Below are 18,437 nucleotides of genomic sequence, written 5' to 3'. Positions count from 1 at the left end.
CGTGCTGCGGCCTTTTATTGACCCGTGGATGATTATTTGCACCATATTTACTAACCTTGCTGCAAATGCGTGCTTTTTGCGTTGCAGATGCCATAGCTCAAGTATCTTCTAATCGAAATCAATTTCGTTCGTTGATTATGTTTTTATTCCAATATTCCTTTCACACTTCAACCATCACGCACCACATGACACGCTGAATATTTCTCACACCAATGCAAACATTACTCATGAAGTTGGCCACGTGTCACCTCGTTAGGTTATAGCTTAGCATCTTTTAATCCGTTTGAAGACACTTTACTTCGATAATTCGCGTCACCCAACGACACACGGCTGAATATTCAATCGTGTGCTCTCAAATACTTATCACTTTCACTTAAAATTCACCCAGAAAATCGAAACTTTCTTGCCGAAAATCACTTCCCGAACTTACGCGGAACGTGACTTCGGTTCGTCCTGCAAACAGTTCTGCTTGACAGTCACGCCAGTGGGAGCTAGCTGGCGACGGTTGCCATGGGAACGGGACACGCACACATTACACACTGGCGTGGTACGCGTGACCGTACCTGGCAACGGTAAACATAAACAAACCACCTGGCACCTCAGCCGAATGCGAAAGCAGTTGCACGGTCGAGTTGCCAACTTTCTTCGTGTCCTGTCATCGTGGTGTAGTAAAGGCAAAGATTATGGTTCGCCTAAACCCTTAATATACGTGTGCGGGACAGAAATCAATTTGCAAGCAGCAAAAGTTAATTGAAAACGCGCCAGTGAGGAGTACTTGGTTGCCTTTAGGCACTCAGGGGTTCACGCGTACGTTACAATCTTGTGGAAAAAAGGTGAAGAATTCAATAATTCCCATCATAGTTGATCAAACAATATTTACATAGCGAGCGATTGCGGTAACGAGCTCAACCTATTTATCATGCAAGGAAAGGATTTTGCAACTTGGTTGGAAGAAGACGAGTAAAAGTAAATGTGTAATGACGAGCTATTAAAATTGATTTTGTTTCGTGTGTGGAAAGGTTTGGTTTGCTTATATAATTTATTAATGTTAACAATGAAATATATAATTAAAATTAAAAAAAAAAACATCAGAGCTAAACAAAAAATCATATTAATAAATCTTGACACAGTCAGCTACACGTTACCAGTTACATGGATTAATTTTATTTACTTTCAACTTGTGAATATTCGCGTGAATATATTCTTTTTGCCACATTCGCTCTTCCAACCTCATTCTACGTACGCGCTGTTAGTGTTTGATCATTGGATGTCATGCTGTATATAACAACACGCGTTGTTGCATATTTGTATTTTGGCTCCGCACGTTCTATTTAGTTATCCCCGCACCAGTCACCAGGACTGTTCCAGCAACAAATTCTTCTCTGCACATAACTACACTGTTATCGACTATCTTCTTCTAACATTCTACCACCACAGCAAAAAGGGTTTTTTGTTGTTTTTATTTGTATCAATTCAATTTCTTCCATACAGCACATAAAGACTATCGCTTCCTTCTTTCTTTCTGTTTTTTTTTCTTCAATTTATACAGCGTGTTTAGCTTTACCGTGTAGAATTCGTAATGTGAATGGTATATTGTAACAGCAACGACAACTTGGTTTTGTTGATGATTGTTTTAATGTGTGAATATATTATTTGCAAAAATCTGTCATTTTCCTTTCGTTTTTTTTTCCTTTCACTTGCTTTGCTTATATGTTCGCGATTTAATAACTCTAGAGATGGTGTTAAGGGTTTGTATTCATATTTTGATTTTGGTTGTTTTGTTTTGTTTTTTTTTAGTGCTTTCTTTCTTCCAAGAAGACAAGCTATCAATCGTTCGCTTTTACGTCAATTGGGATCAGTTTGTTGCGGTGATTTTGTAAGGAGAGAAGGTAAAAGGTTTGCCCTTTCCCTTGTCCGCTAGCGCCATCCATTTGAGCGCCAAGCATTACACAGCGTTTGTGGTACAAATTGGCTTACAATTTTGGCCATTGCGAGTAACAGGTTTCGAAGTGAACAGATTTAGTTTATTTTTTCCAGTATTATCAAAACACTAACACACATTAACATTCACGCACATGAAATGGACTCGATGAGTTATTTATGCTGCCTTTTCTGTCTCTTGAATATTCGATACGAGCTCATCTTGCGCCGTTTACTTTACATACGGCGCACCCCCTAACCAGTAGCCGTTAGTGAACGCTACACTTGAATCGTTTGAAACGTAGGAAAATTTTGCTGACATATTTATTTGGTTTAAAAAATACACTTTACCTGCATAACTAATCTAATCCACGTGAGTTTTACATATCTTCGTGTGCGGGCGCACGTGTACGGCGCATTGTTTTCCCTAGTGCAGTGTGATTCCGCCTCGCATCCGTTTGTTTCGTGCCGTTCTACCACACGTAAACCACCACTATCGTTCCCGTTTATTACCCGTATATTTCCACTTCGATACTTTACACATTGTTTTCGAACGATTCGACACGGTTTTGATTTATAAACATCACAAATCTTCCTAACGGCTATGTGGACTGGCACAAATGTAGGTTGGAAAGAAGTTGTTTGTGAAAAGCTGGGCTGGCAAACATACTGTCGAAGGTTGAAATGCTGTTTTATTTTTATGTTTATTATACAAGCCAATACATTCGCTTTAACACGAGGCACGAAGATGCGGAAACGTAGTGTATGTTGGGGAAAATGGATTTCGTTCTGAGTTTTACACGCTTTCCCACATGATCGATGGTAAAGAAGCCCCAATGTCACTTTACAATTATTAGGTGCAAGTAAATGGTAGACGATTCACAGAGAAATAGACCTTTAGATGCCTTAACTGAGCCTATTAGGAAAGAATGCACGAGTTGCGTTTGCCGCCGAGACTTTTGTCCTGTATCTGCTGTAGATGCTGCAGCTGGGCGACGGATGGAACGTGTACGCTTGGCGATGCCTGGGGTGTCGGTGGTGCACCAGTACTGCCGGTGCTGGCCTGCTGGGGCAACGATTGACGCCGCCGCCGTCGAAGAGCCGGGCTAAGATTGTATGTTATTTTAGCTTGCACCAAAAGTTCTTTGAAAATCTGCAAATGTTCAGTTGAAGGTTGCGTTAACTTTTTAATAGCAATAAGTCAAGACTAACGCATTAAATTGGCTGCTTACCTGCGTAACGTTACGGTTCAGTTTTGCAGATGCTTCGACGAAACCATTTTCCCAGTCAACCGTTACCATCGATTCGGTTGTGTCACGTGCCACCTGTTGAGTGGAAAATGAAATGGTTACTTCGATTGAAATATTTCGCACCGAAAAGTTTCACGTTTTTGGCACTGTTTATAGCAAATGTAACGTTGTAACAGTGGAAAACGGTTGAAATAATGCCGTCCTAGGATAAATTGCTCTGTTTTATTTAGTAAATAGTTCTAGCTCTTCGGATATTTAAACAGAAGAAGATAAAGAATATTTCCCTTTTAAAAGAAAATATCAAATGTGATTAATTATTAAATGTTGTGGAAGCGTGGCTTATTATCGACTTTAACTCAACCGACGTTAACAATCTTGTTATGATAATTATAGAGATATTTTAAGATAGTTCAAAAAAGCAGGATAAAGGTAGTCGAAGTTCATGATTTGTAAACATTTAATATTGTTCAGCGAGACTTCCAACGTTACATGACCAAAACATAATTGTGCATCCGTCCCATTATACAATGTTTTCGATATATTTTCTTCATGCATGATTGATTCAAAACAAAAATCGCTCTTCTGATTATGTGCTTGATTTAAACCAGCTAATAGAACACTTTTATTTTGATCTATTTATACAAAAACCTAGATTTTATAAAATATTGTGGACTAGAACTATTGTTCATTAAAACACACGATTTACTGTTAACTGCATAATTCTAACTTTTATTGTCACTGCAATAAGAATTCTTGAATCAACCTAGTATATTCGGAATTAGGAGCGCTTTCATGGTTCGGAGGTTCTCGCAACCAATATAAATTGTATTCTAGATTAAGCATCCAATAAGTTCTTTAGCAAAACGGTCAGGCCGTTATGCCTACAAACAGAACAAAAGAGACGAAGAAAGGACTTCTTTCCTCACTTAGAATTAAGTACTTGAAATAAAGTAAATAAGATCAAGTTTCAGCTAACTATATTAAACTCTCATTATTGTAAATCATTATTAAATGTTCCAGCATGGGCGAAGCTCTTGATCAAATCTTTCCCTGTCGTACTCTCCCACAGTCTTGCTACTAAGCAGCAAAGTTTTTCGCTTAAAACTTCTCTATCACACACGATGGACATGTTCTATCCGGTGGTACCGGATGTCGGAAACACCTGTTAGATGGACATGCTCACAGTGGCTCATTCAACGCTTGGTAAGTGTCATGAAGAGAAGGATGTTCTACATCATATCTCCATATTAATGTGAGTCATTTGGAGCCGTGATATCGAACTGTTAAGCTGTGTTTAATAAAAGTCGTTAAGTTAATTGCAATGGACATGAAGTTTAAAGCATTGTTCACTGAGCTGTAAATTGAAATGCAAAGCAAAGATACAGATAGATTAAATTAGTTAGAAATAATCTTATAACCGCTTTATGGGTGCAATCGTATTTTACTAATAGGATTACCTGTTTCTAATCAATTAATTACAACATTTTCACACCACGACATTAGAAGTATCAAATTCTATGTATTGCATACATTTAGGGGTAAAGTATACATACACCAAAGAATATTTATTATTGTTCCCATTTTTGCACACCCTATAGCTCGGCAATGTTTTATCATTCCAAGCCCATTTACTTATTGTAAATGCAACCTGAAATGTCAAATTTAATTGCTTATCGACTAGCTTCGAGCTTTTTTCCAAATGGACGATTCTGGAAGGATTAAATTGAGTGTCTCCGTTACAACCACTTAGCGCTGGAAGCTCGCTCAGCAAGCGTAATCGTAAGCAGTCATGGTGCTTATTGAAAACGTTTTGGCCCATGATGCACATGGAAATTTTTTAACATCATTTTCCGTTTTGAAAATCCTTTCATGGTTTTCACTGTCCACGGAGCCAGATCAGCGGAATCGACAAGTGGACACCATAGTACCCTCGTTTTATACCGCATTTTCATCTGGCATTTTGCCGAGTTTTAAACTACGGTCGGTGGAACAAGGAAACGATTTCATCGCTCTGCTAGCCATTCTTTCAGGTCTGAATTTGAGTAAGAATACGCCGTGAAGCAAAAAAAATAAAACAATCACGGTGTAAGTCAAGCTTACGTACTCATTACGTGCGGTATGCTAAGTGTTTGTGTCACTTAAAATGAAAACCGATAATGATAGAATGTGTACGGATTGATTTAACCTTTTGCATACGATAAATGATTGAACGTTCATTCAAAATAACGCTTTAATTACACGCATTGCATGATGCTGCGCTTGAAATTGATTTACTTTTTTGAATAAAATATCTTACAGTTTAATGCATAATCAATTGTACACTAGTTTCATCGCTACTAGTGCTTCTAGTAATTAACCACGTTTTAAAATTGCTGAACGCCTAACTCACTCAAAGCGATTTTTCTATCCCAGTTCCAAACCAATCTAAGCCGATATAGCAGTAAATAGATAGTACGGGAAGTTCCACCCCTATGCACGTACCTGTCGCAGATCCTCGTCCTCATCGCTCAAATCGGTCTTGTTACCAACGACCACAATTGGTACCGCCGTCGTAGATTTGATCTCGTGGATTTGCTCACGTATCGCTTTCACTTCCTCGAACGTGATACTGTCGGTGACGTCGTACACCAGAATAAATGCATCCGCTGATGAGATGGAAAGGGCACGCATTGCTGGGAACTGTAAAAAAAAACAGTGGAAGCATTACAGCGAACGAAAACAACAACGAAAAACATGCATTCACGTTGACGATTTGAATGGGACGTGAGTTGACGGGGCATCAGTGCAGATGTTATGTTTTGCAAAACTATGCACGAACTCGTAGGACAGAAATAACTAACGAGTTTAGAGCAGCTTTTGCTATCAGCTCGTAGAGCGCACGAGCAAGTTTTACGCGTAATTGGATGGGATCTTTTGTCAAAATGGATTGATTAATCTTTATTGCATCAATTCCATCGGAATAGAATTTACTGAGTACAGTAAGCTTTTTAAACGGAATGCACTGGAGTGCAAAATTAATTCAAATATTTATTCATTCATACATTTAATCATTCATTCACTCATTCATTCAATCGTTTATTTATCATTCTACAAAATCAAAATCCTACTACAAATTTATCGTTATGACCTACTTCAAAATATTCCATGATAGACAATATAGGTCATCGTATTAAACATAGGAGGTAATGCTAATTGCATAATTTTGGGCGATCTGCATAGATTTCTCATACCTTGTTTTATTTCAAAAAGGACGACCTGGTCGTAATGTCATAAACCGTGGAAAGACAGCTTATCCCGGCTTTACTCAACAATTGCTGAGAAAGTTTAAACCTTATATATTTGTTCTATACAACGCCTGAAGTCATGCAATTCGCATAATAACTTTACCTTTTCAAGACTAGCTTGGCAAATATTTCGAAAGATTCGTGCTACATCCGGAACGATTGCTAAACCTATGTAAACAACTGTTTTTTTTAATTGTTAAACGCTTTCTTTTGTTACTGTTACACGAAACATTAAAATTCTTGGTAGACAAAGGGCACGTCTTTGTACTTCCAGAACATACCAGACGTGATCCAACAGGTGGAATCTATCAGCATTTCTGATGCGAACCGTTTTGTTGAACATCAACGTGTAGAAAACAAAAAAAGTCTTCCCCAAATTATACACCATCGCATTGCCTGTCCCAAAACACGATGAGCAAACGATTAAGGTGGGTTAGATTAAAGTTAAATTTTTAATGGCTTTCCGACGCTTCTTGGGGCGTCCAGTTTGTTCCCCGAAATTCTCACCCACCGGTCGGGATGGCGTCACCGCATCCGAGGGATGTGTCCCTTTGTTTGGAGACATAATTTGGGTTTTCACAAATTACATCACACCTTCTTTTCTTCCTCTACCTTATCAACCATTCCGTGAGTGATTTGTTATGAAAGGATCGTAGATGGGTAGTGAACGACGACGACTCATTCAGCTCGCTGCCTCACAGCAGAACATTCTATCATCATAGTTTGCTTTGTTTGTAAGACTTGTGTGCCGTCGGCAACGCATTTGATTAGACCAACCACGGCCTTGGTTTGTGCTGCATCACAATGTTCTTTTAACGCACACACAAAGACACATCACAGGAACTTCGCCGGGATCAAAGACGGCAATGCTTTAAGGGGTTTGTTTTTGCTGTTTCGTTGACGAGACAGCTACGCGGAATGTAGCAACTTCACTATCTCCAGGAACGCATTTTGACGTGCCGTGTTTGCGAGTTTTTTGTTTCGAAGTAACTACGTACAAAATTAAAAGCGCTGAAACACTGTGTAAGTTGGTCAAACAAAAAGGTCAGCAGACTGGACATCAAGCTGGTGAAGGTACCGAACCGGAAAAGGAAAGTTCACTTCATCGCGAAACGTTACTCAAGTCGGGCCCTGCAAGGGATGGACATGTCAGTGTGTGGGGGAGTGTGAGTGTTGGATGAGCAAATATTGGTTTGATACCGTTCTGGGCGAGTTTTCTAGCGACCATTTTTATTTTTTACCAGTCAAGGTAGATTGTTTCTAGTTCGTTAGATAAAACGGACGGACAGAAGGTTTTTCTTTGTACAGCGCGATGATGTATGTGTCCGTTAGCATACGGAATATTTCATCGCTGCCCAGCTTCGGGACCTGTGACGTGTAGGACTCATCACTCATGCTAGCGAAATTTGCTTAGCATAAAATGTGTCTGTCTCTATGTTGTGCACAAGTGTTTGCTCGAGCTGCGCTCCATCGTGCGAAAATGTACACGTTGTTCACAGCTGCTATTTCGGTGACTTTATTTACACTGTTTTTAGTATCATTCGGAAAGCATGATGTCAAAATAGGTCCAAATGGTACTTTTACTTTTTGATTGAAATGTTAAGATGGCCACATGGATCTCCACACAAGGAAGGAGAACTATGGCATTTGCGCCGTTGTTAAATAGAAGAGATGAAGATGTTAGTTGGGGAATGGAATATCCTTCTTTTCTTCAATCCACTCCAACTCTGGAACCGTAAACCCTGATTTGAATTTCAAAAAGTACTCCAGAATACACCAAAGTCTCACCCACAGTCAAATCTGAAATAGAACTCCGGATTCGATTCTCCAGATTAACTCCTGTAACCGCTCGACTCTGCAGTAGCACCGGAATCAACACTTAAGTAAACAGCGGATATTTTCCAACAATGTTCTACGGCGTATCAAACAGTTTTCAAGTGAGATTATCAAACTTTCCCTCAGGTTTTCGGGAATTGTGAGTAACTATTTTTGGAATTTTTCGTTTAAGCATTAAGGGTTTTTTTTCCAGTTTTCCTCGAGGATCCTTGCAACTTTTTTTGGGGGATTCCATAGATTACATGATAACTTTTCATAGTTCTCTACTTCAGCATTATTCATTGCAGTTATCCCCATTTTTCATGCAATTTTTCGTAATTTACCAGCAATATTGTCTAATTTCATTATGAGTTGTTAGGTTTATGAATATTTTATTTTGTTTCCTAGTCAGTTTTATTTTAAGTAGTGCTTTGAATTGATGGGATGGAAATGGAGAATAATCAAGTCTCACTTCATGAAAATCTATACAAGTTATAGGAAACAAGAATTAAAACTACATCAAGTAAACGATTTTGTTTTACGTACGTACGTAGCTCTATGTTTTTACTTCATTTTGCTTCCGTCTGCAGTAATTGCATAAAACTAATTATTTCCTCCAGGACTGCTCAATCACAACAAAAATGACTTGGGAATTTATTTTAATGACGTTTCATAAACCTTACATCTCGATTACATCTGCTTTTTTGTGGTTTTTCGTAGCCACCACCCAGCGCCGGGCTGAATAAAAATGTTACTTTGTATCATTGATGGAGGCATTAATCAACATCAAAAGCTTGCAAAACGGACCCATCCTCGAGGGAAATAACCAATCCGATGCTTGGTGGCTGAATCTGGCCGGAGAAAGCTTTGATTTGCTAAAGCGACAGCCCCACAGGCCCCGTAAGCAGGCTTGGATTTGTGTGTGTGTGATGTGTGAGAAGTTGTTCCCAGAAATTACGTATTTGCATAGCACTTTGTCACTCACTGCCGGTACTTACCTCGTACGATCCGGAAGTGTCGAGAATGTCGAGCGTCAGATTTACTCCACCGACCGAAAAGTGACCATGGTGCATCTCCTCAACTGTGCGCTTGTACTTCGGCGAAAAGCTGCTGTAGAGGAACTGTGTGATGAGGGAGCTTTTGCCCACCTTCGCCGCACCCATCATGACGATCTTGTGCCGCACGTTTGAGTTTATGGAGTTTTCATCATTTTTCAGTGGTCTAGAAACATGTAAAAGTAGATCAATTTTATCAGAAGCTGTTAAATTATATTAAAATAGTAATAAAAAAAAATTTACAATGGAGTTTTATTAAAAAAGGAAAGTTCATTGACAATGTTGACAGTGCCATTGACATGTTTAGCGGTAAAACAAAGAAAGGCTTACGGACTCTGTATAGTTTAGCGTGCACAATAAAACAATTGCCTCTCGACCGCTGAGAAGTATTATTGAACGAGATGCAGTAAACGGGTTTTGAAGTGTTTGCCAGTTTGTCGGTGGTGTCAATGATGTGTGCCTTCGTGTTATGCTGTTTGTATGTCTTTTATTTTCACGAACATGTACTGCTATTAGTATCTTTCGAAAGGCATTATGAACTCTCCAGCAAGTAATATGTAACAAACATGCTTGCATGCTTCAGCGATGAGCACATCGGCATTTTCCCCCAATGAAGATGGTTTTGATGGAGGATGTTAGCTTTCACGTTTCTAATATTAACTATTTAAGATTTCACAGTATGGATGAGAATAGTTTCTTTTCGCAATAGTTCGCAACCGCAACAGCAAAATGTGTGCCTACATTTAGGCGTAAAATAAAATCTAATTACTGCTCCTAAATGTGGGTGAAATATTCTTAATAATAGGCTTAGTAATGTTGATCCTCCACTATTTCTGTGTTCATGTACTCCTGATCTCCAAAAAATAAACATTTCATCGCTATTGCTTTATTTACTGATAAAATCACCTTCCGAACAAAGGCACAATGTTGTTATAAAAGTGATTTATTACGGCTTTAAACACTATAGGTGTATCGTGCTGCCCAACGTAAAACATATCGTGGCACTAGTACGGAGTAAAGAAAGCGGCAACAAGATTTACGCTATAGGTTGCGCTTCACCGATTAGCATAAATAAAAGCTTGAGTGATATTGTTACTTCATTCTCCGGTTTGACACCGTCGACTATGTGGTTTGGAATTCCCGCTAGCAGAATCCCACAAACACTGCAGACGAAACGTACCCAAAAAATAAAAAAAAAAACATCCCAAAGTGAGTAAAAAAGGACTCTCTACTCTAAAAAATAAATAAATTTCCGATCCACTTCGTAAGAGGATGGATTTTCCACGGAAACACGAACACTCACACACGCACTAGGTACAGCCGCGTGGAAAAGGAGCGCTCGTGCGGATGGAGAGATTAATTTAGGAAGAGTAAATGATGGTTGGCCGATGCGAACGGTGGGTTTGGAGGAAAATGTCAATACGAAATACCTTTCCATCACTTGGCCAGCTGCTATCATGGGGAAACCGCTGTACGGACCACTGCATCAAGTAAAAGCCCCGGGACGGGCGTTCCAGGCGTTCGGGGCCTTGCCTTGTGACCGCTTTCGTTGAAGTTGTTTTCAAACCATCCATGCTCTTCGCACAGGACAGTGCAAATGACGAAGCGATTTTTCATCTTTCCGCCAGAAATCCCCCGAAGGCTTCGGGAGGATTGCGATGAATGTCGAGTGGGAAGGCGCTCTATTGGCTTAGCGTTCTTCAATTCGCTCCATTACGGGAGGACAGTCTGTATTTCCGCAACTTTCGCAGCACCAGAGCGCCGTTCGTCACCATCCCTAGGCACACCTTCGCTTGTCATTGTGTGGTAATAAAAATCACTCTAATGGCAATCAAAGCGCAGCGAAATCCAAATTCTTTCACAAATTACTTGCGGGAAGCGTACAAAACACCACCGTGGGCAATCAAATCGATCGCAAACCGAGGGATTTCTTCGTTTTTTTTTCGGTAAGAGTTTTTTTTTGCTGATACATAGCAAACAAAGTTAAAATTATTTGGCAGAATGGTGGATGAAAGATGGTTTGAAATAATGCGAAGTGACGCATTGTTGAGCGCGAATACATTAGCAAAGTGATGCTTTCCTTATGATTTGTCTTTTTCCTTATGATTCAAGTATGCTATTTTCCATATATGTTTGTGTTATTCAAACTGTTTTCCTACGATATTAAGGAGACTACTTTTGATAACTGCTAACAAATCTATATAAATCTATAACACAGGGGTGACATACAGACAGGTGATCGAACTTTTAAAGTCGTCCAAAACTTCCCTTATCTTGGGTCAAAGATCAGCACCGGAAACAGCATTAATGTTTAACCACTCGTTAGAGTACTGGCTGCTAACCGGTCTTTTTACAGTCTTCAGACTTTTCCTCTTGAAATACCTGTAGCGACAGTTAAAGTTGGGATTATGTAAAAGATACTTAGTTCCAGTACTGAGACATGGAATCTGTCGATGGACAATGATGCTACAATGACGAGCTTTACGAGCTGTACAATGAACTCACTATCGTACAAGGAATGAGACTCGCCAGGCTTCGGTTGGCTGATCATATCATGAGAATGACACCATTACGGCCTTTTAGATCGTCAATATGGGGAGAGTAGGCATTTTAAGCCTAAATAGTGAAGAAATGATGGAGTTGACGCGGTTAGGAGGACTTTTGCAGCAGGTCAAAAAAACAACAATAACATAGCTCAGGAAGGTTTTTTCCCTTTAGGAAGAAACTCTGCATTAAACTTAAGTGCATACATTTAGGCGCAACTTAGAGATCAACCCTCAAGGTTCTAAACGTGCTAATAATATACAGCTTAATGACTAAAAACCGATTGAAAAACTAAACTAAGAAGAAATTTACGAAAATAGAGAAAATTATACAAACTTTAGTAAAAATTAAATTAACAATTTTATAAAATTCTCAAGCCAGCTTCAGTTCAAGTACATGTTCATGTTCATAAAATAATGACAGCTCCATAGTTTCTTTATGTAGCAATTTACGTGACTACATTATGAATTTCTAATTAGATTTATTAGCCATGGTTGGTTTAAAATGTTTTTCATCTTCTTACAGTCTTTAAGTCTCAATTCTTAAAATCTAATTTATTGAAATGATTAAATAGATATTGTGTAGGGTAACACAATTATGATGTTTCTATGATCAATGCTCCCATTGTACATCAGCTATTAACAAAACTTCTGCAAAACCCCTACTTAAGCAAAATAGTAATAGAATTAGCTGCTTTGAGCGCATTTTACTACGGCCGCCACGAACAGTGAACATTACCGTTAATTGAAGCTATTTTTCAGCTTAATTGAGAACATTTGAGGTACCGACCGGGAATAAGATTTATTACTTTGGACAATTTTAAACACCACCAGGCGCAGCACCTGACTCCTGACGGATGCCGTGGGACAGGGACCCGAGTTGGGCCATGATTTTAATCTTCTACTGTTACGCGCCCCGCAGCCATAATCTTTTGCAGCACCACTCGGCAACGGAAGCCATATTATACGGAATAAACTTTCGACCTGATGGCTAAATCCGCTTTCTGCCTGAATGTCGCATTAAATGCCAACGATCTGATAAGACCTTCCCGTGTCCCCGTCCATCCTTAAACGCGTTCAAGGGGAAACATTGAAAAAGTGCTATAAATTTTGAAACTTTTCCGACGATAATCTAGCCAATGATGCATGTTTCGACTGTGTGTGTGTGTTTTTGTCCTCTTCAATCATTTTTTTCCTTACGCTAGACCAGTTCTGGCAATTTTTGGTCCTGCTCTTCGTGCTTATTTTCCACAGCATAGACTATCCATCTAGATCATCGTCTGAAGCTTTCAGGGAGTGTTTCGTGTGCTTTGGACGCAAGTTTTTTTTTTCGCGCAAGACGCAAATATTTTTTCTCATTTCCCCTTCTACGGTTGGGTCAATTTGTCTCCCGGTTTTTGGTGTTTGCTAAAATTAACCGTCACAAGGCCTCTCGTAAACGACCCCTCGTTGACCTTGGTTCAGAATATAACAACTACAGCATCAACAATTAACATTGTCATGGTTAAAGGTAGAGACAAGTTTGAACGAAGAAAGAGAAAAAAAACCCGTGTAATGGAACAAATGTTTACTTACTTTTCTCGCTTTGGCCGTTCTTCGGTGGAATCGTCCTTCATAAAGGACGGCTGTAGGCTGAACCGCCGCCGAAGATGTCTGCCCTTCATTTTGTGCTAGATAGATACTTTGGTGCAGCTGCTTTTCAGAAAAATCCTACGACACGCAAATTTAAAACCTCGTTGTCAGAAGACTGGTTGAATTTTTCCTGTTAGAAAATGTGAATTAAAAAAAGAGGCATGGCTTTAGTACATCTCTTCATTGCATTTTATCTAGCAATTAAAAAAAGAATCTTACAAACTTGCTCTTCTTGCTGTAAATTAATTACATCGGCGCAATAAAACGTCAAATTAATAAATAACCACCATTCCGAACCATCCGCGCTAATAAACTGACTAATAATACTTGATGAAGGTTGCGAGGTTAAATATACAACCTCACGAACTGCTCACACAAACTCCCCGTGCAGGCAAGATGGTTAATATTCATTTCACGTAACGTCTTGGCTTTTGCACCGGGGAATAATGTTTATCAAATGGTTTCTTCCGGTCCGTTCCGTTGCTTTCCCCCACCGCATCGGCACCATTGGACCATTGGTCCATCTTGTTGCCGACGGTTCGACCCGCTCGATGCGAATGTTGATGGGAAACTAATTACTAATTTTCCACTCCCTCGTTGGGTGGAATTTGATTTGGTCGCTTTAGAATGCAGAACGATTTAATGTGATTAATGTGATAAAAATTAAAGCGTTCGGTGGGAGCGCGCACGGCGTGCTTTAAGAAGTGGTGTGAAACAATTTAATAAGACGATTGCTTCTACGGACGACGGATGCAAGAGGGATGAGATTAAAAGTTTCCTCGCTAGATGATGTTCTTTTCTTTCAAAACACGCCGGTATTTTTTTGCATTCTACGAAACGAAAGCACTCTCCAAGCATCTCGTAAAGTTCACGCAGATGCGCTCACGAGCTCACGAGGCTGAAGTTTTTGATTACAACAATATTCTGAGAATTCAAACGCGCCCAACTTATGGATTACGGTTTCGGCATTTTTCTCTTCACAGTTGATGAAGCGTCAAACATTATTATTTTTAGCATATTAAAAGCAAAAGCTAAAGCATATGTATTATAAAAGAAAAAGTCGTGGGACTCTTGGCGAGGCTTGGACTGCTGCTCGGGCCTATGTTTCACATAAGAAAGTACAACCCAAGATTTGAAGCTGGCAAATAATCTAGGATGACTGATTTTTGGAAATGAACATAAATATAACACATTTACGCCACTACCGGTGCTACTTAAAAAGGTATTACAGGATTTAAAGGACTTGTACAAGAAAAGGTATATGATTCCATATTTAAAATCATTCATTTAATATAACATAAGACAATTTGATAGGTCGTTTTAGCTGCCAATACAGTGGCCATTAGTATGGATGGCATAGTATAACATAGAAGAGCTGTGTCAATCATACGGCCCGCGAGGTCTTTCAATCCAAACGAAGGAATTTTGAGAACTTAGAGCAAAACCCTTTTCTATCTGCTATCATCACTAAGGTTGGATAACGAGCTGGCCAGCCAAACAAAAACAAACATGCCTCGGTGTAGGGAATGATTTTACGTATTCATCCCTATTACTTTGCTGCTAAAACGGAATGTCGATTCATACTTGGGAACGATGTCCAACTCACAATATCCGACCGCGTATTGTTGTGCTTACTATGAGCTCCTCAAACTTCTACGCTCCAGAAGACTCCACTATAATAGTCTCCTCTTCCAGATGGCTGGGGCACGTGATGAGGAAACGGGACTCCTACCCTACCAGGAAGGTACTCTTGAGCGATTCGCACGGAACAGGATCAAGTGGACCTTGTCCTGGCGGAGAATGGATGCGGCCGGAGCTGTGATGGACCGAATTTCATGGAAGCGGATTGGTGACATGAGCATGTCAGCACGCCGTGCTCTACTATGAGTGGGCCAAGAAAAACACTTGGGAAAGCCTTGAATTATAATTGTTGGTATGCAATTATAGTGTGTCAATGATCGACTACATTTGAATATCTTTACAAAACCTTAAAGGAACAACAAAAAACCTTGGACACTCCGCTGATCAATCTAAATGCGGTGTGGTTTTGAATTTCAGATTCAATCGATCGATAGATTTGAAGCTTCAGCTCAAACAAGTTTGACATCACTGATATAGTACATTCTGAGCTTAATCATTAGCTAACACTTGTGAGAAGAACAATTTGTTCAGCATTCAATAGAAAACACTTTCTTCGGAACTAAAACGGAATCATAGATCGGAAGGAAGAACTGTTGAAAAATGCTACGAAAAAGCGCCATCTGGTGTGTAATAATATAACTATAGTGCTTTTGAATTGTAAAGAAGTGCTCTTGCTGGTCATGTAATGAACAAACTACCTAACAACCGATGATGTACCGGCCATATGTCTAAAAATAGAATGATTAATAATTTTAAAATGCTCAGAGAAAATGAGATAAAAATAGGTTTACGCTTAAAATAGAATAGTTTTCATTTATTTAATAGGTACTGCTTTAATGAAAACCAAAGGTACATCATGGAAAATGGGGCCCTTTCGAAAACTATACCACCCAACACGACCAATTGCATAACTGCAAACAGCTGGCGCAAACGCGATTACATCTAAAGTGTGATAAAACCGCGAGCATTACGAACGATTGCGTGAAAACGCAGCGGTGCATCCTGCTAAGCAAACCGCAACACATTCTGCAAAGCGAAACCTTCCAATCAGAATGTGATTTGTTGTAGCAAAGTGAGTCTCAATGCGGCTGGGAGAATCCGGCCCAATTGCTGTCCAATGTGCCTCCCGTTTTGGCATCCCTCCCCCTTTCTCTGCACTAATCGAGTTCATCAAGCTGGCGTACATTAATTGTAAATAATATTGCCAACCTGCCCAATACGCACTACTGTGCCTTGTGGAACCGGGGCTCGGCAACGGTGAGCCAATTTCATTACAACTTTGATCGCCTGGGTTGAGTGAGTGGGCCGCCCTTCTCCAGAAGGATGTCATCGTGGAGTAAAAACACGGGAACACATCGTCGGCGTGGCCGTGTTTCAATTATGCACGCTATTAAATTCCCATCGCTGGCACTTCGCATGGCCGAGGTATGTGCGCTCATTTTCAAATTAGCATTCCAACCGGTTCGGTGATGGTGGTTCAGCTGAGCTGATATGCTGGAACATAATTCCCATCCATCACGTAGTTCCGAGCAAGCGTTTCACTGTGCATAACGCATTGGAAACAATTCGTCTGCTTCATGTTACAAATGTCATGCACCTTGGCGAGAGGAACACGATGCCAACAGCACTTTGGACGATTATGGAGGCGTGAAAAACGGAGTGAATTATGGGTCGGAACATAGTTCGTCCTGCCGCTTTCGCACCTCGTACGATCATCCCAAGTAATCTATTCCAATGCCAGATATGAACCTCAAACGATGACAGCTTATTTTGTGCGGTTTGTTCCCAGCTTTTGGACAAAAACCGCAATCAAACAGTACAATTGCACCGTTACCAATCACATCGATTGAAGCGATAACGGACGCGCGATGTAGCCCGAGGCAATTTCCCGCCAATCTTGAACATTTCCAGCCCTTCGGGTGATGGTTGCGCCCGAATATCAATTTCCTGTCGATAATTGATTTTTTCTTCCTGTATCTTTCTTCCTCGAGAGTTTTCCTCGAATTCCAACTCATCTTCCACTCCCGGTGCGCCATGAAAGTGATGGAGTGAGAATAAAAACGACAAGACGCCGCCCTCTGCCTATGACTGTGACCTTTCCAGTGTATCGCAAAGGACACCCGGGAATGGAACCGGAGTTTGTGGTACAAAAAAGGCGCGAAAGTGGTTGACGTTCCGGAGGCAAATGAATTATTTGCTGAATTTTAATTAGCACCAGCGCGCAAGACGGATTCGGATGAAAATTTGTAATTCTTTTTTTTTATTATGCTTTCACTGGCATCCAATGATCGGGGTAGGCGTAGGAGGGCCACCCCTGGAGGGCCTCACGAGCCATCAGAATCGCGATAGACAGTGAAAGGAATTTCGTAATAATTAATTTATGATGCTACCGTTTGATATCGTCCGCCGATCCGATCAGTCACGATAGGAAAGAAGGGCGAATGAACACGGGCGTAGGCACGCTGGTCTCGTTAATGAGGTGGGCACAGTAACAGTAAACACTGGCCAGCTTTTCAATTATTAACATTGAGCTATTTATACACAAATTGCGACGACAGTGAGCAGCATTTTTGTGCGCGTTTTAAATGGTTCCATTTCGATTGCGCAATGGTCAAGTGGAGCTGCAAACGCTCAAATCAGGGTGGAATATTTAAATGAATTGAATTAAAAACAAGTTGTTTGAATATTTGGTTTTCCATGTAGTTCATGTTTGAAGAATGTTTAATTTAAGAACACTGTTTTATTTAGCGTGGCTCGGTGGTGTATTTGGTAACAGCACCGATTTCACACGACAGGACCGGTCCAAAATCCCAAAGGGATCCCAATCCCAATATAAAAAAAAGTCAAAAATGGCAGGCCTAAACGTAATCTATTTGATCTTAAGCAATCTTAAGGACGCAATCCATTTGATGCAATTGAAGTATTTAACTTAATGATAAAGTTTTCAACTATTTAATGTGCTATTTTGTTAACGATTAGGGAATCAGTTTGAACGAGTAAAGCTGGAAACTTGAAGCTTTTTCTGATGTGATCTGTATTTTAACTTATCATCCTTTGCTTATCTACTGTCGTCCTAGAAATCAAACTGATGTGTCGGACATGAGCAATTCATGCAAAAAGTAAACTGCCGGGAGGATGGTATAAACCACGGTCTCTAAGCCACTGTAAGTCCCATGTTGATTGTTGGTGAAATCCTCATGAACCATCTGACATATAAATACTTCGTAAGTAAATTGACTTTGACATGGATATAGGATTCAATCGAACTATTCCCGAATTGCCTCAGTACTAAGCCGA

At 40.0% G+C, this 18,437-nt stretch overlaps 1 protein-coding gene across 1 annotated transcript; it reads right to left on the bottom strand.

Moving 5' to 3' along the window:
* Positions 1 to 2,839: 2,839 nt before the first annotated feature.
* On the bottom strand, positions 2,840 to 13,531 carry LOC128719824 (ras-related protein Rap1). Its single transcript, XM_053813461.1, has 5 exons — positions 13,443 to 13,531; positions 9,268 to 9,490; positions 5,652 to 5,849; positions 3,153 to 3,245; positions 2,840 to 3,073 (listed from the first exon to the last, which is right to left on the bottom strand). The coding sequence occupies exons 1-5, from the start codon at positions 13,529 to 13,531 to the stop codon at positions 2,840 to 2,842; spliced, it is 837 nt and encodes a 278-aa protein (XP_053669436.1).
* Positions 13,532 to 18,437: the final 4,906 nt, after the last annotated feature.

This window comes from Anopheles marshallii, chromosome 2, assembly GCF_943734725.1.
Source record: "Anopheles marshallii chromosome 2, idAnoMarsDA_429_01, whole genome shotgun sequence".
Lineage (NCBI taxonomy): Eukaryota > Metazoa > Arthropoda > Insecta > Diptera > Culicidae > Anopheles > Anopheles marshallii.
This window is presented reverse-complemented; position numbering and strand designations above follow the sequence as displayed.

What these genes read in the sequence shown, in the direction of transcription:
- LOC128719824 (XM_053813461.1), bottom strand. Translation starts at nt 13,531, where the DNA reads ATGAAGGGCAGACATCTTCGGCGGCGGTTCAGCCTACAGCCGTCCTTT. An exon ending in GAACGGCCAAAGCGAGAAAA is followed by an intron (nt 9,491 to 13,442) that starts GTAAGTAAACAT and finishes ACATGTTTCTAG; the next exon opens with ACCACTGAAAAATGATGAAA. An exon ending in ACACTTCCGGATCGTACGAG is followed by an intron (nt 5,850 to 9,267) that starts GTAAGTACCGGC and finishes TTTTTTTTACAG; the next exon opens with TTCCCAGCAATGCGTGCCCT.